At 40.3% G+C, this 24681-nt stretch overlaps 1 protein-coding gene across 4 annotated transcripts in view; it reads left to right on the top strand.

Annotated features, from left to right (window-relative positions):
* Nucleotides 1-11750: 11750 nt before the first annotated feature.
* The window catches only part of PHACTR1 (phosphatase and actin regulator 1), a 571629-nt gene continuing 558698 nt past the window's right edge, over nucleotides 11751-24681 (top strand). Inside the window, exons 1-3 of one of the 4 annotated variants that reach the window (XM_023185358.2) lie at nucleotides 11751-11991; nucleotides 12595-12639; nucleotides 13777-13929. In XM_023185358.2, the coding sequence (XP_023041126.1) occupies nucleotides 13827-13929 (103 nt within the window). In that variant the 5' untranslated portion in view covers nucleotides 11751-11991; nucleotides 12595-12639; nucleotides 13777-13826. Of the gene's footprint in view, nucleotides 11992-12594; nucleotides 12640-12686; nucleotides 12828-13776; nucleotides 13930-24681 lie in introns of those variants that run through there. The other 3 variants (XM_023185354.2, XM_031935689.1, XM_023185352.1) reach the window with 3 other exon arrangements.

The raw sequence follows: 24681 nt of genomic DNA, 5'->3' as shown, positions 1-24681 counted from the left end.
AAGGAAGGAAGGAAGGAAGGAAGGAAGGAAGGAAGGAAGGAAGGAAGAAGGGAGGGAGGGAGGAAGGAAGGGAGGGAGGAAGGAAGGGAGGCAGAAAAGGAAGGGAGGCCGGGAGGGAGGAAGGAAGGAAGGGAAAGAAGGAGAAAAGGTAGGGAGGGAGGAAGGGAAGAAGAAGGAAGGAAGGAAGGAAACAAGGAAAGAAGGAGGGAGGGAGGGAGGGAGGAAGAGAGAAAGGAAGGAGTAAATACTCAACAGAAAAACAGAATAAACAGACAACCTATAGAATGGGAGAAAATATTTGAAAACTATGCATCCAACTAAGATCTAATATCCAGAATCTATAAGAAACTTAAATAATTGAACAAACAAAAAGCAAATAACCCCATTACAAAATGGGCAAAAGGCATGAATAGACACTTCTCAAACGAAGACATACAAGCAGTTGACAAACATGAAAAAAATGTTCAACATCACTAATCATCAGAGAAATGCAAATCAAAACCACAGTGAGATACCATCTCACACCAGTCAGAATAACTACTATCAAAAGTCAAAAAGCAACAGATACTATTAAGGCTGCAGAGGAAAGGGAACGCTTATACACCATTGGTGGGAATGTAAATTAGTTTGGCCACCGTGGAATGCAGTTTGGAGATTTCTCAAAGAACTTAAATTGTTATTTGATCCAGCACTCCCATTACTGAATATTTATCCAAAAGAAATTGTTCCACCAAAAAGATCCTTTCACTCATATATTCATTGGAGCACTATTCACAATAGCAAAGACATGGAATCAACATAGGTGACCATCAATGGTGGACTGGATAAAGAAAAAATGTGGTATATGTACACCATGGAATACTACACCGTCATAAACTGTGGCTGCATCGAACATGGATGCTGTTGGAGACCATTATCCTAAGCCAATTAACACAGGAACAAAACCAAATATGACATGTTCTTATGAGTGAGAACTAAACATTGAGAACACATAGACAAAAAGATGGCAACAATAGACACTGGGGACAAATGGGTGGAGGAGGCTGAAAAACTAACTATTGGGTACTATGCTCAGTGGTGACAGGGTCAATCATACCCCAAACCTCAAAATCATGCAGTATATCCTTGTAACAAACCTGCACATGTACCTCCTTAATCTAAAATAAAAGTTGAAATAACAAAAGAGAAAACATCCATTATGGTATTACAGTTTCCTTCAATTCTTAAAAATAGCTTTTCTGACAACATAACTAACCTACAACAAATGCTATATATTTAAAGTGTGTAATATGGTTAATTCACTCTTGAATTACATACACTGTTGAGACCATCACCACTATCAAGATCATGAACACAACCATTATCCCCCAAAATTTCCTTATGCCCTTTGTAATCTCATCTCCCCTGTTCTACCTAACTTCATTCTCAGGCAGCCACTAATCTCCTGTCAGTATGTATTAGTTTGCATTTTCTACGATTTTATATAAATTGAATCATACAGTATGTACTCATTTTTTTTTTTTGTCTGGCTTCTTTCAATCAGCAAAATGCTTCTGAGATTCATCCGTGTAGTTGCAGGTATCAGGGGTTCATTGCCTATTATTTGTGAGTAGTATCTCATTGTATGTATATACCACAATTATTTTATCCATTCACCCGTTGAGGAACTTTTGGCTTATTTCCACTTTGTTAAAAATAAAGCTGCTATGAACAATCTTTTAACAGACATATGCCTTCATTTCTCTTGGGTGCCCTCTAGGAGTTGAGTGACTGGATCATATGGTAGGTGAACATTTATTCAAGAAGCTGTCAAAATGCTTCCAACATAATTGTAATAATTTTACCTTGCCACAAGCAATGTTAAGAATTCCAGTTGCTCTACATCCTTGCCAGCACCCAGTATGGTCACCCTTTTTTGCCTTAGACATTCTAATACATTCTAATTTGCATTTCCCTAATGAGTGATGATGTTGGACATCTTTGTATGTGCTTATTTGTCATCATGTGTCTCTTTTGGCAATATGTCTATTCAAATGCCTTGCCCGTATTTTTATTGCATTTTTGTATTCTTATTTTGAAGGTTTGAGAGTTTATCTTACCAGATACAATCCCTTTCTCAAATATATGATTTGCACATATTTTCTCCTAGTGTGTGGCTTGTCTTTGTACTGTCTTAACAGTATGCTTGTGATCTTGACTCTATAACCAGCTCAAATCAAAGTGCTTTGGCCTTTGTATCAGACACCCATTGGCCAGTGTGCAAGTGGGGCCATTCCAAGAGCAATGCTCCTTCAAGAATTGCAAAGAACTTCATACTTATTTGGATTATTTTTTTAAAAAAGAGAAAATAACAAGTGTTGGCAAAGATGTAGAAAATCTGGAACACTTCTGCACTCTTGGTGGAAATGTAAAATGGTGCAGCCTCTGTGGAAAACAGTATGACAGTTTTTCAAAAAATTAAAAGCACAATTACCATATGGTTCAGCAATTCCACTTCTGGACTACTCAAAAGAATGGAAAGCAGAGTCTCAAAGAGATATTTGTACACTCATGTGTAGTACTTAATACCATTGATCCATACAGTAAAAAATGGTTAAGATGGTAAGTTTTGTATTATGTGTTTTACCACAATAAAATTTTTGTAATTAAAAAAAAGAAGAAAAATTACCAAGAAGAATCACCAAGAAGGCATCACCGGTTGTCCTGGTTTTTAAGGTAAGCATGGGCACAGAGCAGCCAGCAGGATAAACACTCTGAATCAGACACAATCTGGAGATGGTGCTGTCACAATGGGCTTGACTCCAAAACATCTGGGCTTTAGCTTTTGCTCTAGAACTTCATAGCTCCAACTAGTCCATTAGGTTCTCCAGACTTTCTGTCCTCTTCTGCAGAATTGAGTAAACTGGAGAATCCCTCCCTTGATTTTCATGTGAGGCTGTCTTGAGAATTTAATGATCATTTTTAAATTGAAAAGTGCAATGTCAAGTTAGCAGGGAGATGGGGAAGGCTAGATAAAGGGTTTTATACCAGGAGATGCTATTGTTAATAAACAAGGGAGGTTTATGGTGGACATTCTGAAGAAGACCTGGTTTCTTCTCCCTCTTAGCTAATTGGCCATACAAGGAAGTCTATCTTAAATCCATCTCGGCCCCAACATCTAATAATCTATTGTGTGACTATAGGCAAGTTACCTAATGTCTATGAGTTTAAGTTTTCTAACCTGTTAGATGGGAAAAAATAATCATTAATAACATCACCAGGGATAGGGGGAAAGTAAGTCAGGGTGCTTGAAACAGTGGACCCTGTTGCCAACAAATTTAGAGAAACACAGCCTCTGTAAGAACTGTTAGTGGTTTTCACAGTTTAATGTGCCCACGAATTTCCTGAAGATCTTATTAAAATGCAGATTCTGAAACAGGAGGTCTGGACTAGGGCTCAAGCTTCTGCCATTCCCAAGCTCCCAGGTCCCAGTGATGCTGCCCATGTAGGGACACATTTTGAGCAGCAAGACCCCGCACCGTGGGTCTCACAGTAGAGTCTGCTTGCACATAACCTAGTCCCGTGTTATAAAAAGAAAGAAATAGAAAGTTTTAATCAGGCCTCAATTCTACTAACTTCCGTTCTAAAAGTTCTAAACTTTTTGAGCAATAGATACCTTAGACTTGGACTTACATTAAACTTAAAAAGTTTAACATCACTGTTGTACAAATGACGGGGGGAAAGCCCAGAGCTGGGAAGCACTGTGCCTAAAGTCACAGAACAACAGATCTCTCAGTCCTTACCCTTACACAAATGCAATGATTGAGGACAGTCTTCACCCAATTTCCTCTTAAACATACGCCCTCATTGAGGAAGCCCAGGAATGCAAGGACAGGGATTGGAGTCCAAAGAGAAGCCAATGGTGGTGTGATGCTTCTCTGTGATTCAGAATGTTCCTCTGAACCTCTCCAAAGAACCAGAAGCAAATGACTAGGCCATCCACATTGGAATCTATGCAAGACTTTATGTAAAGCATCCCTGGCCATCTCCACCCTGAAAATTATTTTCTTTCTTGGAAATTTCAAAAAAACAGCCAGAATTCAGACTCTGCTTTTCCTTGATTTTGGGGCCTTTGAATCTCAGTCTTCAGCTTTGAACTGAAAAATGGAGCCCTCTAGGAGAGCATAAAGCCACTGGAGTCCTCCTCGAAGTGTAGGCAGTAACGGTGGCAGCCAACCCTCACCACCCATGAGACAGTGGCTCAGGGAGGGTATTTCTCTGTAAGCATGAGTAACCACTCCAGCTTCCTGGGAATGTGTGATAAATGTTCCCATGGCTGTGCTGCAGCACAGTGGGTGCTGTTGGCTCTGTCTCACCACATATGCTATCTTCATGGTAGCTGCTCCCAAAAAGGGTTGTAACTCAAGGGAATCTCTTCACAGATTTGTGTCTGGCTTTAAAACAAGGAGCTCTCAAACATGTCAAATCAGGGAAGCAGACGGTGTCTCTATTTTGGGGTGCTTTTTCCCTTTGGGTTTGTAAAGGTTTCCTCTGGGAGGACTCTTCCCTTTTACATTCATGGGTTTGATGGCTTGCATGTTGCAAACCAATTCTGCATCTGGAAAAGAGCCTTTTTCCAGGTATACAGTTTAGTGAGGTTCAGGTTGATCCAGAGGGAGGGAGGCAGCAGAAGGTGGGAGAGGAACACAGCGCTTAATGGACACAGCATGTAACATTAGTTGAATACTTCATTGGTTGCCATAGGAATGAGAAGACTTTTGATTTTAAATCACAGCTCCTCCAGAGCTATGTTAAAAATGTGATGGTAGATTCTTGCTATTTACCGCTACCAGCTTTTTAAATCAAGGCCTCTTTAAAAAAAAAATGCAGCCCAAATGTTTACCCTGCTAGAGGAGGTTATACTAACCTGAAAAATGTTACTCCCAAGGCTCTAAGGGCTAAAGAACCTGAACTTCTCCCAATTACCTTGGGTCCCACAATTCCCAGGCTAGTGAAATGCAATGCAGTTCTGTTATTTTTCCTCCCAAGAGAGATCTGTGAAATACACAAAAGAGCCTGTGATGGATGGTAACTCACTCAAGGTAATTATCATCCTAGTACTGTGAAAGCACATTTAAAAATCATTTGGTTTTAAACCAACAGTTCTTGAAACCACTTTTAAAGATTATTCGTTTAAAACATGGTGGTACATATTTTTGTTTTGTTTGTTTGGTTTTTGTGTGTGTGTTGTTTTTCATCAGTCAGCCCGGTAATCCTTTGTGCTGCTATTCAAAGTTCAGACATGCGAGTGCCACCTTACAATTTCAGCCTTAAACACAGTATCAAGTTTGAGTGTCTACTCCTTCCTCCCCTACCACCAACTAAGTACCGTATTCCCATCTAATTTGAAAAGCTAAGGAGAAATTAAACACATTAAAGGTTGAACACTACACAAAGGTTCCCAACCAGCATACCAAAATACCTCTCTCTCTGTCGTTGGTGGCTGAGACCCTGGAGCTGACTACTCCTAGACATCTCTGCTCATTTACAGATAGGATTTGTTCTCAGTGTATGCCTTCACATGAAAAAATGTTAAGAGAATCAAAGATCAGGCCAAACTGTAATCTCCTGAGGAAGGAATCAAACTGCTTATTGTTGTATTCCCAGCAACTATTTACAGTGTCTGGCACATATTGAGTGATAAACTATCATGTGCTAATGAAACAGTGATGAAGAAATGAATAATACCTGAACATTTGTAGTGGGCAAGATCTGTGGACAAATCCCTGGAAGAATAGAAACTTCAGTTGTTTTGTTTGTTCATTTTGAGACACGGTCTTGCTCTGTCGCCCAGGCTAGAGTGCAGTGGCGCAATCACAGCTCACTGCAGCCCCAACCTCCTGGGCTCAATCAATCCTCTCTCCTGTCACCTCAGTCTCCCAAAGTGCTGGGATTACAGACATGAGCCACTGCACCCTGCTGGAATGTCAGTTGTTGAGCAGTTATCCAGTGTATAAAGTGCCCACTCTGTGCCAAGCATCTACATATATCGTGTCATTTAATTTGGCTGAGGAAAGAGAAGACGAATTCATGAAAATTCTGCTCTCGTTTGTCATTCACTGTTGCAAACTTCTCTCAGGAAAGCAGGGTAGTAAAAAGAATAACAGATGTCCTTTTGGTGAAGATGTCTTGGCATGAGTCCTCAATGCTTTCCTACTTTATATGGCCCACCAGGAAAAAAAAAAAAAAATGTGCCTTGAAGCACTGTCTGTGAAGAAAAATAATGATAATATCTAACACTCCTTGGGTGTGTACGATGAGCCAGGCACTACTCCAGCTGCTTCACACATATTAACTCATTTAATCTTCATGTATACATACATAGTTAACTACAACATACGTTAGAGATATAGACAAAATACTACTGAATTTCAGAGGACTAAGAGTTTATTTGCAATTGGAGTGATGGAGGCAATGTTTCAACATATTAGATGGATATAGTTGGGGTGGATGGGAAGGGGTGCCCTATTCCCTCAACTCCTTGCATACATGTAGGTTGTTCAAGAAATATTGTTAAATACTACCTAACCTATATATTTCCTGTGTTTAGGCTCTGCGTTGTCTCACTTGGCCCTGATTTTTATTCCTCTGCTAGAGATGGAAACTGAGACCCAAGGAGATTAGCGTGCACGGTTCTGCTGCAAAACTAGGATCCCCTAGATGATATTTTTAACTACTTCACTGCATTATCTCCTGAATGATTAGCTAACATTTCTTTGGTGCTCATTATACAGCAATGAGTGTTTTGAGGCTAAATATGACTGATTAGTTTTCTTTCATTTACCGATAATGTTTATGATATATTAAAATGCAATGAATACCAACAAGATTCTCTTTGTTTCAGAAAAGACAAATAAAGGCATTCCTCTTATGAGGGAGGAGTTTAGTCTTCTGTTATCTTTAATCCACAAGGAGCAGAGAATTATTATTTGGAAACTGAATCCCTGTGATATGATACTCTTCAATGCCTTCAGGTGACAGATCCAAAAAGCATTTACCTTTGAACAACAAATTAAACTAAGGACTATGTCATGAAAAATAATAATTGTTTGCTAGACAAAGATACGCATTGAGTGTCTTTGCACATATACATAAGAAAACCATTAAGTGTTAATATTTAAGCATACAGACTTTGCCATAGAATATGTCCATGTATTTTAAACCTAAAAGGAATGAGTCATCTATGTTCTTTACTATTTAGATCCGACCCACACTCCCTCCCTCCCCGTGGGTTCTCACTGCTATGTTCAGTCCTATTTGCTCAATATGCTTTGGAGGCTCAAGGGCCATATCATCAACGCAGGGTCTATTAGACTTGTGGCTCTTAGAGATTATTGTTCTTTCTTTCTTGAATATGTGTTTGGATATTTTCAGGTTACTATTTGAATTTTTAGGGGGACTAGAAAAGGGCTAGTCCTCCCACTAGGGAACTTGTGACTAATTTGTCAGCCTTCTCCAGGAGAGTTGAAAATAAATCACACACACACACAGAGGGGGAGAGAGAGAGAGAAACAGAGAGAGAGAGAGAGAGAGAGAATGAAAGAATTGAGATTCATGTAAAAAATTACTATTGTCAATGTACTTCTCCATCATTGGGTGGTCATTTTAATGTTTTCATATTTAGATATTTGAGAGTTATAGTAAGTAAAGAGTTGCTAGAGAACTTCTTGCTTCCTTACTCAACATTTCCCCCTTCTCCTATTTCCAGATGAATGACCTGGGCACTGAGATGAGGACTGAATCTGACTATTTTTTCTTTGAAACAAAAAGATTTTCATAAGTAAGATCAACTTACTAGAATCCAGTTGGCAGAAGGGTAAGATGACATGTGAACTCTTGTTCTTTCCTCTCTCAACTGACTTTTCCAAAAAGTATTAACAGAGGGGAAAAGATACTTTCAGAAATGGGCAGCAAGTGGAGCCAAAGGATGTCCTCTGCCTGGCCCTAGTCCCATCATATTGTCCAGCGTGCGCCTTGTCCAGCGTGCGCCTTGTCCAGTATGGCTCTCTCTAGTGCAGTTTCAAGAGCAGAGGGCTTTGTGGTTTTGGTGTGAAGACTTTCCTGCTAACTGAGGATAGCCCAGGGGGAAACTCCTTTGGCATAACGTTATTGTATAGAATTAATGAATCCACCTCTGAATCTATAAGGCAGCTTCAGGCCCTGGTTCAAATGGAGATGCTAACAAATTTAATGCACTTTTCTCCCAGCAGAATACCAGGTATCTTAAACTTAAGAAAGCCCTCAAAACATGGCCATAGGCTTATACAGAATAGAATTAAGGTCCTCTTCCCTGAGACTTCGTTCTCCACACACTTTTCCAATCCTCCCAGCCTTCTTTAGTTTTCTAAGTATCATCAAAACTTGTTCACAAGAAAGAACTGGAAGTTCAATTACTCTAAAGCAAAAAGAACTGATGATGGCTTAACATGTTTTCTCTACCAGCAAGATTTCAATATGAATAAAGCCTTAGATAAAATATTTGCAGTACCCTATCAATTAATGATAAGCTTTACAAAGAAAGGAAAGGAGGCCACGCCTGTAATCCCAGCACTTTGAGAGGCTGAGATAGGAGAATCAATTGAGGTCAGGGGTTCTAGACTAGCCTGGGCAATATAGCAAGACCCCATCACTATTAATTTTTTTAATGAAAGAAAAAAAAAAGGAAAGGAATTTCTTTCGAGGGAGGGGTTGAGAGATAAAGTGACTTATCAAGCAGAGGGAGCCACTGCTATTGAAATATTCTGGGGTCAGGTCTTTGCAAAAATGAATGAATATTGTTTTCTGTGGTTGTCTAGCAAGCTAGCACTTCATCAAAGATTATTAATCTAGGTACCAAACCAACAGATCCAAAATATCATCGCACTTTAAGAAAGCCTCTAATATTTTAAAGTTAAAGCTAGTTGGGTTTATTAGCAGAAAAAGAATCTTCTCCAGGATGTCATTTAGGTAGAAGGCCAAACCTCAATAGTCCAACACAAATATAAAACATGGTCTTCTAGAGAGCTCAGGAATATAAGGCAATTAAACAAGGAAAAATCATTGTAAAATTATAAATAAGAAGAACTGCTTTATCTCTTAGCAAAGAGGATAAACCCAGGCTGGTTCCAATGGAAGTCAACAGGATAATATAAAAAGAGCAAGTTATCTACTTACAAATCATGTGATCTCTCCCAGCATGTTTGGGTCTTTTGCCGTCCAACACAATAAATAAGCACACCCCAAAACAAATACAAGCCGATATCTTTACTTGCCTCTAGATTCCATCATGAAATACACTTCTATTTTGAATTAATTGAATACGTCTGCTGTGTATAGAATACTCATATACGTATCCTCTTCCAATCAAACTGAAAACAAAAAAGTATACATCTCTCTACCATCTCACATATTTTTAATAATACTAGATTATATGTTTCAACCTTACAGTTCTACACTTTCATATTTTAATGCCATCAATGTAAAAGATATTAATCTATTTTGGAATTTTTCAAAATAATCTTTTATTTCTAGGTCATAGAGATATGTTAACACTGAGTTAAGTTTTGCAGAGCTGAAATCTTGAGGATGTTTTGGGTTGAATTGTTCACTGCTGAATACGTGTTAGTTTGAATACTTGATGTAACCTTGCCTTCCTCTCTGATTTTACTGTTTTTCAGAACAATAGACCATTATAAGTGTTGTTTTGGAGGAGTTTAAAGTTACAAAACAGAATTGAGCTGATCAGATTTTGACATTGGCTTTTGAACGTTACTATGCTTCACCATCTTTAAAAATAATTTTCGAACACACACACACACACACACACCTATATGTAATCTATAGCTATATTCCCCAGAGAGTGAGATCAATTTTGAAAACCTATTTCAGAAGTTGGTCATATGCTACAGAACACAGTGATTATTTCATAAAAGTAATTCCCTGTTTGCCAATGAATAATCATCCCCTTCCCAAATACCTTTCTCTCTTTCTTTCTTTCTTTCTTTCTTTCTTTCTTTCTTTCTTTCTTTCTTTCTTTCTTTCTTTCTTTCTTTCTCTCTCTCTTTCTTTCTTTCTTTCTTCCTTCCTTTCTTGTCTCTTCTTTTTTTTGAGATAGACTCTGTCACCAAGGCTGGAGTGCAATGGCGTGATATCAGTTCAGCACAACCTCCACCTCACAGATTCAAGTGATTCTCTTGCTCAGCCTCCCGAGTAGCTGGGATTACAGGTGCCCATCACCACGCCTAGCTAACTTTTTGCATTTTTAGTAGAGATGGGGGTTTCACCATGTTGGCCAGGCTGGTATAGAACTCCTGACCTCAAGTGATCCACTCCCCTTGACCTCCCATAGTGCTGGGATTACAGACATGAACCTCTGTGCCCGGCCCCAAATACATTTCTTTAAGTTGAAATTTTCCCTCCTGAGTTTTCTTAAATCATGACCCTTTCAAATTATTTGTTCACTTTGTAAAGTATTTTAAATTTCCCTTTCTTGGTCAACTCTCCAGAAATGACTGACTTCCAAATCCACCACCTACCCCCTGGGAATCAACTTTATTTTTCACATTTCCAGTTTACCATCTCTTTCTTCAATCCCACATTCATTTGCACTCACCTAAAGGTTTGGTCAGCAGCATAGACTTATACTTTCTCTCTCTCTCTCTTTCTCTCACCTATGAGTCATTACAATTTCAGTAGCATTACAATAATGAGTTCAGAACCTGTCGCCCACACCTCACAGTAAGTAAAAGGAACCAGAAGACAGCTTTCTCCTCTTATAAATGTCAAGTGTTCAGCATGTCTCCAGTGGGTGCTGAATAGAAGAGTAACCTTAAAGAAGTCAGTCCTTGGGCTGGAGCAAAGCTTTGAGAATTAGAGTCCATAGTTGACTTTCCTACAAGGGCATATGATTGGTAGTTTCACCTTCCTTTTTCATGAGGCTTAACTATCTACAGCACCAGTTTGGTGTCTGATTTGTTCTGATCGGGTCAGAGAGGGAGAGCCCACCAGACAAACAGCAGAGGATTTTCAGGTTTGTTTCAAGGGTAGACAACCGAGCTGTGTATAGGGAGTGGGAGGACAGGGGTGGTGTTGATGGTCTTCCTTCCGAGGCTTCTCAAATGTAAATACTCTTTTCTTAACAAGCTGACCCACTGCACACCATGCCATACTAATGAGCAATTCTGCTTGGTCAACAAAGGGTGCAAGAGGTTGTGGAAAACCCACAGTAGGGCTTACATTTGGCTATCACTATGCCCTGCATGTAGATCTCAAAGCATTGTGCCTAAAAGTCCTTACTGGGGTTTGGTAGGAAGGATATTAAACCAGAATAACTTGAGATACTAGCCAAAGTTTATTTTTGTTGTTGAGATTATTTTGCTACATTCGGACAGAGAGAAATGCATTTAGGCAGGCTGGCATGATTTGCGCTGGATATTTGACCAGGCAATCAGAAGCAAGGAAAGGAAGAAAGCCAGGCAAGAGGGAAGGGGTGACATCAAACGTGCCTTCTGTATTTCGTTACAGAAAACAGCTCACAATTATGACTACCTGCCTTGTTTTGCAGCTCAGAATAAAAGTGGTGTTGCACCAAGCCCTACTGGAGCAGCCTTCGTGATTAGAAAGTACTCCACACATTGGAGAGCCGAGGAGACATGAGAATAATTTTAAATGCAAATTAAATTGAGGGGGTAGCAGAGAAGAACACATAAAAGACAGTAAAACAAAACCTTTCAATTTTCTTAAATTAGCAGTCTAATGTGTTCTAAAGAGCAGCTCCACTCAGATCTCTTCTTAAGGGTTGCATTTCATCACAGTATAAATGGGCAAATCCATCACTTCCCTCTGCTCAGTGCTCTTAAAGCGAGATTGAAGGGAAAATTAGAAGCTGTTCATTTGGGCTTGCGGGCTCAGAAGCGTCGCACTGCTTTGTTTTGTACTCTACCGTGTCCTGTTGAAAGGGGTCAACAAGTGCCGGTGAGTATCCGCTAACTTCTAGACTCTTCCTTTCAAATATCTTTTTGGCTAATTTTCCTTTGCTGGGGATGGGAGTTGGGGGGGGGGGATCTCCCACAAGATCTATGCTATAATACATCTTTCAGAATCTGGGAAATTTCAGACAGCTTTTTAAGCTTCTTGCAGTGACTGATTCGCAGAAGGGAAGAGTTATTTTCAGCCTAGATGCCGGTGGCTGTTCTGTATATTAATTATAACAGGAGAATGTCTAACATATGCTAAGCTAAAATGGCCTTTCCCTAAACTCACCCATTCCCTGCCACTCTTAGGCCAGCATTAGGGTAAGAACTGGTGTCCCTACAAAAATTTCTAGACAACTTTTCTCTATGTTAAATTTTTAATCATTTCATATTCTATTTTTTTGTAGCTACAAATCAAACTAAGATTTGGGATTATAAAAATAAACTATGAAGACATAAACCTTTTTTTTTTTTAATGACTATGACACTTCTCTGCATAAGAGATAGGGGGCTGGGGAATAGCCCTGCATGATGTATACATGTGGATTTGATGATTTTCTGCCAAAGTTTTACACGGGAAACTGGTAATTTTCTTCCTTCACAGGGGAGGGTGCAGAGGCTGAGGCTGGCGTCACCTTCCGTTGCCAAGGTAACGTGCTCTGGCCATTTTATCTGATAAAGGAAGTCCAGTGGACTGTATGCATTATTCATCACTGTTCTAATCAAACAATCAAAATCGTTTACTTTCACCGGGAATATTTAGCAAGATCAAAGACACTGGCTGGAACGACTCTTGTTTTACCGCTGACAGATAGCCCTTGATTTTTATTCTTTCCAGTAAGTATATTTGCTATTGGGGTACCTTTGGGTATTTTTAAAAGTTTTGTCTTACCGGACTTGGTTTCTTAAATTAAAATACATACTGTTAGAAAGAGAAACCAATTGGATTAGCCTTCCAAGCTTGGTTTTAATGAATTTGTCTTGTTAATTCTTTCCAAAAAAATATTCTGCAGAAATAGAAATAATTCATTTGTGCAAGTATCAGGGAAAGGTTACATAGGCTTGAAAAAAGAACCCAACAAGCTGAATGTTTTCTGGGGAAGTATATTAGCTTTGTGACAGGCTAGTGTATGATAATATCATAGGGATCATTGTAATGTTGCAATCATTGTTGCTGCTCTACCAAGCACAATTATTTCTCAAAATCAGCCCCTGCCAGGCAGGTGACGATCCTCTAGCACTCTATAAAATGTGCTGAAGGGAATCGCTGGAAAGGAAGGAATTCAAAGCATTTGTACAGCAAATATGTCAGCGAGTGTCATAAACGCAAGGCATCTATGAGTGGAGGCTCGGATTCCCAGGCGATTTTCCCTGCTCCGGGGGAATCCGAAAGTCGCAGGATCAGCTGAGGATCAGCACTCACAACGGCGGACACTTAATCATGCTATTTATCAAATAGACCTTTATAAAATGGATAGCATGTGAATTTAACAATACATGTTCCAGCGAATATAAAGCAAGGAAAGGCTGGTATGTTATCTCTCTTTAGATCAGATCATCTGTTTTTCCAGGGTAGCATATATTACTTTTAATGAATGTTGGCTAAATGCTGCATTTTCTCATATGGTAGGAAAGCTATGCTGAGGGGTGGCTTTAGAATTGGAAATGTCAATCAAGTAGTAGAATATTATAACGGGATACTCTTATTCAATCATTTTAAAGTACATCTATATATATACTTTATCCTTGACATCTAAAACGTTGTGGATTTTTTTCCTCTTTATAGGTGTTCCAGTGAACATTTTCTCTCAAAACTCTGTGTTTGGAACCTCAAGGATGGATTATCCCAAAATGGATTATTTTCTGGATGTGGAGTCTGCTCATAGACTCTTGGATGTTGAGTCAGCTCAAAGATTCTTCTACAGTCAAGGAGCTCAAGGTAATAAAATAAGAAAAAGAAACTCCTCTTATTTGCACGTCGGTTTTATATGAACAGCCGTGTAGGCTGTAGCTGTTAAAGCTTTGCTCTGAAAGTTTAATAACCGGTATTACTAAATTGATAACCTCTACCAAACTGCTGCTAGAATTGAGGCAGTCATATAATAGAATAAATAAATCTACACTTCTTGGATGTGGTTAAAAAAATACCCAACTTTTGTTGCAAGTGCCACTCAGAAAGCTATGTTAGAAATGATTTCCTACCGCCTTGTGTCCAACACTTATGTCCAAAAAGAATCAGGAATGCTCTTCCCCTTGGAGAATTTCCAGTTTGCAGCCACTGCACCTGAAATCTTAGGGCATCATGACCTAGTGGACTGGAATCCAGCAGGATTAGGGGCTCCTGAGAGAAGCGCTGAGCTTCTCTGTAGCTGCCTTCTCTATTTTAGCTGAATTCAGTTACTGCTTCAGATAATTACTAGTGTACATTCAGGGAGCAAGCCTGTTGTGAAGTGTGGCTAATGTGTCTGTTTTTATTACATGTTTCAAGATGGTCAATTAGGTTCCAGTTTTCTTGCCCTTCTGTTGGGGAATTTAGAATGCTTTCCCACCATATTAAAGAAAGAAGCTGGAGTGTTATATGGGATCTCGTGACAAGGAGATTTTTTTTTTTTTTACAATATTTTCTGTTTTCCATGAAATGTTTAAGGTGTTCAGTCAAAGCAACCTGCTCATGGGCATGTCCCAAATGATGCAGGTGATGCATTGAGAAGGAGGACAATGTCCCTATTTTAAAATAGAAAAGCAGTTGAATTCTTAGAAGTCACAAAGCAGAGCTGAGAAAAAAATGCAGTCAGTTTTTATAATTCTGGCATCTTTCACTTTAGATGGCAATGGGAACTTCACACAGGCCACCGATAATATCCTGTCTGGGCTTTCCCAAGTGGTCCTCTGAATTGCTTTTACCTCCCTCTTAAGCCAATTTATCATGATAACCTCAGGGGGCTTGCAAGCCATCTCCTTCTCTGCTTCCATTTCCCAGAGCATGACCCAGTCTTCTTAAAGTCAAGATGGGTTAGAAATGATCTGGTTGATTTGCTGAGGTCATCATCAGCAGACCTGAAATTAGCAAAAGTGATATAATAACAAACTCTCCTCAACCTTCTGGGTGTATGAAGTCAACATGGCTGTTCTCAGCCACTTAAGGAGACATAAAAATATGAGTGAAGAAGGAAAAGAATGAGAGACTGGCCAGGACCTCCAACCTCTTCTGTTTCTGCAAGTAAGAAGATGCTGGAAGTACATGTAGAATGGAGGCTGGAAGAGGGTGAGAGATGAGGTTAGGCTCAATCCCTTCTCCAGTCTCAAGGTCACACATTGCTACATCACATCATTGGTCCATTCGACTGGAATGAGACAATAATGCTCTATGGTGGTGTCATCCCGCTGAACCGCATAGCTGTTGGCAAAACAGAAAGGGGGGCAGGGGGTAATTATAGGGAATAAAGATGCCCACTTTGTCTTGCTGTGGGGATGGTTTAAGACTTTAAGAAGACTGTGGGCTCCAAGCTCTTACGGAAGGAAAGCAGGCAGGATGTGGGAGGCTCGGAGGACTCAAAGCAGCCTTCTGGTTGTCAGCAGATGGAGCTGGGGGTGGAGTGGTCAGAATTGTCACCATCAGTGACTGTGGTTTAGACACCGGAGCTGGAAGGACTAGAAAATGCATGGGAGGTGGCAGCATAAGCTACTGTTATTCCCTGGAGTCACGTTCATATTAGAGTAATCAGATGATGTTTCAATCAAGGATTCCTGGATTTGCAGGAAGGGCAAGGGTTCCCCCACACATTGTCTAGGTCAGTGTTTCAAAACCCCCAGTCTTCCTGGATCAGACATCCAGGTGTAAGGCCTGTAAATTTGCATTTTAAGCAAGAGCTCCAGGGATGACTACCTAGCCAGTTCATCAGTCTAGGGACAGCATTTACAAACCAGCACACCTAATCCCGTTTTCTCTTCTTCCACCTCAGAACAGGAACATTGTCCTCAACATTAGAGGCAGGATGATATAGTGGTTGCAGTCTCCTCTGTAAAATGGAAACAGTAATAGTTCCTAATTCATAGGTTGTTAAGAGAATTAATGAGGTAAGATTTTAAAGTGCTTAAAACAGTGTCTGCCACATAAGAAATGCTACACACGAGCAAATCAATAAAGTAAAAATCCCGGGCAAAAGGCCATCCTCTGCTATTTAAAACTTCATAATGGGCTGGGCACGGTGGCTCACACCTGTAATCCCAGCACTTTGGGAGGCCGAGGTGGGTGGATCACCGGAGGTCAGGAGTTCAAGACCAGCCTAACCAACATGGTGAAACCTCCATCTCTACTAAAAATACAAAAATTAGCCAGGCGCAGTGGCACGCCTGTAATCCCAGCTACTCGGGAGGCTGAGGTAGGAGAATCACTTGAACCCAGGAGGCGGAGGTTGTGGTGAGTGAGGGTTACACTACTGCACTCCAGCTGGGAGACAGAGTAAGACTCTATCAAAAAAACAAACAACAAACAAAACACTTCACAATGAAACCACTGCCTTGCAAACAAGAAATGTGGTCTGATAAAAGTTAAACCTATTTCTAGCAATAAAAAAATAGACATTTTAAATACATTTAAAAATGCAGTGATTCATTTCTTGTCTTGTCAAAACCCAACTCAGGGAAAAACTGAAAAATAGCTCATCTTGCTGCTTCCCATCTGTCTTGTCCTTCATTTCATTTTAAAGATGAGAGCTCCTCTCCCTCCAATACCTTCCCTAGATCCCCAGCACACAGGACCTATTACCTTGGGAGGCTCCTTTCTCAAGTTCTGCTTTTACCATTACTTGGGGCTTGTCACTGCCTTGCATGGGTTCCTCCACTGTAGCTTCCCTCCCCTTTGCATAGACTCCACAGTCTGTCCTGGACAACCAGCACCCCTTAGACCTTAGACCTAATAAAGGAAGAGTGGATAGGTGAAGGCCTGAGTACCATGGCCTGCACCCTTCCCATCCAAACCACATGCATACATTGGCCTGACTCAAGCTTGTATCTAACCAATGGCAAGGCCCCGAGGACCAGTGAAGGAGGGCAAGTTGGTGGCCAGCTCTTGAGGAATGCATTTGAGACAATTAGGGTCTCATGCTGTTGCTGAATCACTCCACATGGCAGTTCTCTATTCAGCCAGTCCAGCCAGTGCAGAGGATATTAGTAAGGCCAAGTAGCCCCATTTTGATAGCTTGTTCTAAAAAGAAGGCCCACTTGAAAGTACAGTATGGGATTAAGTATCTAAAACTTGGGTGACCCAAGGCTTGGCTGGCTAAACTGTTGTGTGATTATTGCGTTTTTGAGTGGTCTATTCTCACTGTCACACAGATATTTCTGTTGACTGATCAAGCGTTTTTACAGATGTAAATGTTTTTAAAGGGGAAAGCAAGAAAATCTGAGTTCCTCTCTCTCATTTCCCACCTGACAGCCTCATATCAATTTATTTAGAAATTCATAAAGTTCCAGGAAGATAACACCTTCTGTATTAGTCATGTGCAAAATATTTATCCAAAGCAACAATGGCAGAATTTTGCTTTTAATCCCCACAGGGTTGCTTTTTCAGATTTTTCTTGGAAAGTGGCAATAGCCTTTCCTTGAATAGAGGATGTTTTAGCTAGTTAAAGCAAGAGGAATCCAGGAGGGTGAGAAGAAAAAGAAGGAAAAAGGCAATTTATCATGAGATAAATTCTTTTGGAAGTCCCTGAGGTTTTCAAAGGTGCCTGGTCTATTCTTCTGAATAAAGAACCTGTTATCTTCTCCCACCTCCATTTTCCCTTGGTTTGACCTCAAGATGGGGGAGACCTGCTGCCTCTTTCATGATTCTGCTTTAGAAGGTATGCTGTGTTGCAGAGAGCAGAAAATGTACAGGGTCATCCTGTTTGCCTCCTGTCAGTGAAGGAGGCTCTCTTGACTAACCAGTGAGTCGTTTGCCAATGGTAAATCCTAACACGAAGGGAGTTCTGCGGAAGTCCCCTTTAACTGAAAAGGAGAACTCCAGAGGTTAGAGATACACATGGCTTCAAATATCAACAGGTCTTGGCATCACATAATTTGAGCTCATCCATGTTTCACGTTTCTGACAGTGCTACTCCACACACTCAACTTCAGACTCTGTAATTTTGTAGTGAACAATTGAACTGGAAGAGAAGACATTATAAAATCACAAAATTAACATAATGAGATTTTTAGGTTAAAATGGACATTATAGGCTAGGAACTCTCTTAGCTCTCTTCCTAAACCAAGAGAAAAAGACCCTGGGAGGGCCAGCCCCAGGCTCCAGTGCTATATTTTCAACTAGCCCATGGGTTTTTATGATGAATACTGGAGCTTGAGAACCACCGTTATGGATCATCAGTCACTTGCTACCCAGAGTGTGGTCCCAGACTGACAGCACCAGCTTCCTTGATCTGGGGCTTGTTAGGAATGTAGAATCTCAGGCCCCACCCCAGACCTAGAGAATCGGAATCTGCGTTTTAACAAAATCTCCAGGTAATTTATGTTAAAGTTTGAGAAGCAGCAATTGAATTCAGGGCACATTACAAATATCACCTGGATATTGTTTTGGATTTCCTTGTTTTGGATTTCCTTGTTTTGGTCTTTTTTTTTTTTTTTTTTTTTTTTTTTTTTTTTGAGAGAGTGGTCTGGCTCTGTCATCTCAGGCTAAAGTACAGTGGCAGGATCATAGCTCACTGCAGCCTCAAACTCCTGGGCTCAAGCAATCCTCCAGCCTCGTTCTCCCAAGTACCTTTAGGCACATACCACCATGCCTGGCTAATTTCTTAAGTTTTTGTACAGTCAGAATCTTGCGATGTTTCCCAGGCTGGTCTTAAACTCCTGGCCTCAAGCAGTCCTCCCACCTCAGCCTCCCAAAGTGCTGGGATTATAGGCCACACGTGGGAGCTTTCACAACCTAAATGCTAGAGTCTACTATGGACCAATTAAATCTGAATCTCTGGAGATAAGCCCCACACATGGGAATCTCTTAAATTGCCCCCACGAGATTCAAATGTGAAGCCAGGGCTGAGAGCTACTGACCTTTGTTTCATAGTAAAAGGTTTTAGCATCATGCAGCTATTCTTGCCTGAATAACTTTTTCTATCTAGGTCTTCCCTTTTAAATGAATTCCAACCACGGGGAAGATGCAAACGGACTTTTAAAAAGGACTATGGGCTGGCGCGGTGGCTCACGCCTGTAATCTCAGCACTTTGGGAAGCCGAGGCGGGCAGATCACCTGAGGTCAGGAGTTCGAGACCAGTCTGGCCAACATGGTGAAACCCATTCCTACTAAAAATACAAAAGTTAGCTGGGCGTGCTAGCGGGCACCTGTAATCCCGGCTACTCGGGAGACTGAGGCAGGAGAATCACTTGAACCCAGGAGGCAGAGGTTGCAGTGAACTGAGATGGCGCTACTGCACTTCAGCCTGAGTGACACAGTGCGATTCCATTTCAATAAATAAATAAATAAATAAATAAATATAAAAATAAAAAGGACTATGTATCAAGGGCTGCCCCTTGTATATTCATTGTATCTGTTAATCCTCAAATGAACTTGGGGAAGCGGGAATCCTATGCTCATGTTGCAGACTAGAAAACTGAAGACTGATCAGGTGAAGTATCTGGAAAGGGCTGTACATTTAGACAGCAGCAGAGTCAGGATTTTCATTTAAACATATCCGACTCCAAAGCCCAAGCTATTTTAAGTTATCTCATGCTGCTTGCCAGGCAGAGGCAGCCTCTCATCTAGTTAGCAGATCAGTGAAGGTAACTTCCCTGACCAAACCACACTTCCAGGGATGGTCAACCTGTGGTTCAGAGTCATTCTGCCGGGACCTCAAATCACACAGCTTAAAAGAAGACCCCAGAGAGAGAACCAGATCTCATTTTACCACATCCATGCCCTGCCCACTGCGTGAGGTTTCTTTTCTCAAAAGCCATCAATATCCTTGGACATTTAAATTACCTTCTAAAGGAAAAATACATTAAAAGGTAGCCAAGTGACAAAAGACACTAGGCAATCCTAGTGACTCCTGCTAATGATTCCTGTTTTATCATTTAAAATAATACTTGGCATTAGAACCAGGCGCAGTCGTCACTGTTACTTGTCATAATGCACCTTTTCTGTCATCTACATTGTCTTGTTCAACAAAGGGAAATGCCAGTTTTGACAACTGATGAATGCCACAGTGAGCAGCTAAGAGTCTCTTTAAGTTGTTTTTAAAAATAAAGAGGAATTCATCCAAATCCCCTCTCTCCCCTCACACTTCCACCCACCTCCACTCTTTGCCCACTCTGTGAAATCGGTCAGAACAGCTGACTTTTGAATCTTTAGTTTTGAGTTAAATATACTCTAAACCTGACTCTAAACCTCTGGGACTTCTAAACATGGCTCCAAGAGACAAAGACATTTGGTAGCACTCCATTAGGTCAAAATCAGGAACAGTAGTAACAAACACAGAATGCACTCTTACTATTTCCTTTGCTGTACTTACAGGGAGACCCAGGCCCATTGTCACCTCCCCCGTGAAGCTTTGTTTGACTTACCCAGGCCTTCCTTCCATTGTCTATACTACAGCTGTTCACACCTACACTACAGCCACTGTCACCATCTATGATTCTGCCTCCACCACCTGCTAGATGCATGAGCTCATATAAATGGTTTTACTTCTTTAAATTTCAGATTCCTCATCAAAATAGATATAATGCTAGCTCTGAATCCATAGGAGACTTTGGGAATTAAGTGAGGTATGCCTATAAGGTGTTTAGTACCTTGTCTATTGTTATTGATTAGTTATTGATACTCTTGTTTTATGATTACTTAAGTGTCTGTGACTTACCTTAATCACAGTGATCTCCTTAAATAGCAAAATAGCATCTTCTCGGTGCTTAGTATCATCCTTCTTATACAGTAGAGGCATTAACATTTATTAAATGTCTCTGTTGAACTAATGGGGTGAGAACACTTAAATCTACACTATAAAATAATTTTTAAAAAATTGTGTTTTTAACATTTTTATGGGTACATAGTATGAAGATACATTTTGGACTGCAGGAAAGGGTGTGATGATTCAAGATTTAGAAAATAGAATCTCCTAAGACTTTTAAAGAATTAAAATCTTTAGTTGAAAATGGAGCCTGCATAAGACTGAAGGGAAGGACATGCAAAAATAGTATTCAAATACATCGACATATAGGCAATGGAAGCAACTCATCAACTCTGCTGCATCTCGTATAAGACAGAACAAAAGTAAGAATATACAGCAGGGGAATTTAGGTCTGTTTTTGAAAAAATCAATCCTTTAAAACAGATTTCCAGGGATCCCTGAGTAGTATTCTTCTGAAAAGGGCTTTTTTATGTAGAATAGTCTTGAATGATAGAGTTTTCATTTTGCCTAAAAGCAGAGTTATGGAATAGGCAAACGCCCAACTTTTACTGCGGTGAGCTTAATTGAGTTCAGTTCAAAAGCTGCTCTGAACATGTCCAGAAAGCCAGCTCTGAGCTGCACCTTGAGATCCCCTTTTCCCTTCCTTCTTAGATGTTTACTGCTTAGTCTAGTTTTTATACATTTTGGCTGATTAATCCTCAAACTAGTTACCATACCACTCAGCTTCTAACCAGACTCGAAGGAAGGCGGGTGTAGACACCCATCTAAACCACACACTGGAAACACACACCTTGAGAACTACTCACTGGAAGCCTGGCCATGGTGTTTCAGGAGCCTTGCATAGAGGAAGTTGGGTTGTCTTCTTCCTCCATGCCGGTCTCCTGAGCCTTTCACATCATGACCTTACATATGGCTCATATCTAGACCTACAGGTCTGATTTGCTTCAGAAGGGCAGAGGCAGGATCAGTGCTTGTGAGCCAACCCAATCCCCATCTGGACACAATTAGTCAACTGGGTTATAACTTCTTCCATTCTCCCTTCTAATGTCCTCCCATCTGCCCCTCAGAGTCCTACTAGGCAATATCTTATATTTTTGTTGGTTTGCTATCCAAATAGTTGATATGTAATCATACTGTTTTCCAGACCCTTGTCTCTGAGAAGTGCTTCAGATGAGAACTTATTTTTTATTGTTTCCAGTCGTGGTGCTTGAGCCATCACCCTCAACAAATACTTGTTGTTTTATTTTATTTTTTTATTTTATTGTTGTTGTTGTTTCTCCATCACGCTAGTCAGGAAGCAGTATATGGCACTTCACTCACAGCTGACAAACTAACTACCAAGCTTACCGCCCTAACTGCCCACTCATTCCATTTCAGACCTCTAATTGCTGACACCCAGGCTTTCCAAACCTGTGTTTGATACAGGGAACACGATGTGTGAAAAAGACAGTGAAGGAAAATCAAGAGAAAAAACAACGTGGAGCTAGCCAGCCTGCCAACTCCATAGATACAGAGATGACCATTGAATCCAACCCTCCTGTTCTGGAATGTGTCCTGGGAACAGGATGATTCTCTGCACACAAAGTCCTATTCTCGGTGCCCACAATGTAACTGCACACAGCCTTTCGATGTTCTTAGTGCCTTTGCCCCCAGCAAGGATCTGCTTTGCCACGTATTGTGATCCAGGACTCATACATAAAGTAGGGCATGGGGATGAGAGGACAAGGGAGAGAAAATGAGAGAATGAGAGCCAGAAAGGAAGAAAATGATGTGAAAATACAATGAACTAATTTCAATCAATTAATCATTCCTGCTCTCACATACCACACATGAGAGGCAGCCCACACTCACCCAGTGCCAGCCATGACCCAATTAGCATAAACAATTCACCAGGTGCTGGGGAAATCATTCTCACTCCTCATTTGCCCAAACAAATCTGTTTTTTCAAAAATGTTGGTACCACCCTTTGTGCCTGTGGCAGCAAGGATAGGGAGCCTACCACTTCAAAATCAGCCCATGCCAACATCATTTTTAATATTTTTAAGAATTTCTCAGTAAGCAGTTAGACACACACACTTATGCAAAACCATGGAATGAATATTTGTGTTAAATTGGACTTCTGAAATACTAGGACTGAACAGAGTTATCTTCAAGATCTATATATCCTTGTTCAATCATAAAAGCAAAGCAAGGGGAGTGTTAATGCCTTTGACCAAAAGGGAAAAGAAAGGAGAGGGCCAGGTACAGTGGCTCACACCTGTAATTCCAGCACTTTAGGAGGCCGAGGCTGGTGGATGGCTTGAGGCCAAGAGTTAGAGATTAGCCTGGGCAAAATAACAAGATGCCATCTCTACAAAATACATTTATTTTTTAATTAGCCAGGCATGGTAGTGCACACTTGTAGTCCCAGCTACTCAGGAGGCTGAGGCAGGTGGATTGCTTGAACCCTGGACTTCCAGGTTGTAGCGAGCTGTGATCACACCACTGCATCAGCCTGGGCAATGGAGCGAGATTCTGTCTTTAAAAACATGAAGAAGAATAAAATCAACCCTACACAACTATTCAAATTTTTTGTATTTACTTTTAATTCCTTTTACATACCTTTGGAATTTTACAAAGTTATATTTATGGCACATACAAAACTGGGGGTATGAATAAAATAGTTTCCCATATCTGCTTAAGAATATCATAGTGTTTAGGACTTAAATTTTAGAATTGCACAGCTCTGAGTTCGAAGGATGATTTTCACTTCCTAGCTTGTGACTTTAGGCAAGTTATTTAATCTCTCTCTGCCTCACCTTTCCCTCTTGAATGCAAAGGACAGTAATAAGAATTCTTAACCCAACAGGTTATTTTGAGGATTAAATGAACCATAGTTTCACAAACTATGGTACGATATATAATTTTCAGATAATACGTAAACTCTTTCATAATAATCATGTATTTATTTTATGGTGTTTTAGAAAACCATAAATAGAAAAACTAATTAAAATATAAGAATATATAGCCAACACTGCACACTTACAGACCTCTGCTTAGAGCAAGCAGTACAAGAAAAAGAAAATGTAGGCTGATTAAGTCCATTTAAGGAATAATATTAAGTAAATAATAGGCTAGATGGCACTTAGCTACAGCAAAATACACAAAAAGTCATATAGGAATGACTGAAATTTAGAAACAGACAAATATAAAGCACCAAGCAAGACGTCAAGCACCTGATACACGTTTAATAAATGTCAGCCCTTATGTTAATTATGCTTTCATTTTGTCAAGCCTCAGAGGAAATAGGCAGGACTTCTGCTTCCCAAGAAAGACCCCCACCCACCCCATCACTTCTTTTCTCTGATGCCATTTATTTCCGATTCAAATTTCTAATCCATTTGGAGACATGAAACAGCCTTAAAACTCAAGAACAAGAACAAGCAGCACAACCTTGATTTTAAAATAAAATTACTAACAAATTCCAAAAGTATTCTCTGTATCGTTCTGCCTCCGGGTAACATTAGCTAAACTGTATTGATTTCCTCTGACATCAGAGCAAACTCTGTAGTTTATCACCGATGCAGCTTTGTTTCTAAGTTGGCTTCAAGGTGAGATGACAATTCACTTGCATTTGAGGGAGGATAAAAAAGAATACTCTGGGCAGTGTGAAGTGGCCTGTGATAAGGCATGAACAGGCATTGGGAAGAGGGTGATCCATCAGGAGAACTGCACGTGTTAGACTCTGCCTAGGCTGACAGGTTATATTGTAGAGATGGAGAATGGCAAAAGAGAAGACTAGAACAGCAGGCAGGGGTCAT

The sequence above is a fragment of the Piliocolobus tephrosceles genome, chromosome 5 (genome assembly GCF_002776525.5).
Source record: "Piliocolobus tephrosceles isolate RC106 chromosome 5, ASM277652v3, whole genome shotgun sequence".
NCBI lineage: Eukaryota > Metazoa > Chordata > Mammalia > Primates > Cercopithecidae > Piliocolobus > Piliocolobus tephrosceles.
This window is presented reverse-complemented; position numbering and strand designations above follow the sequence as displayed.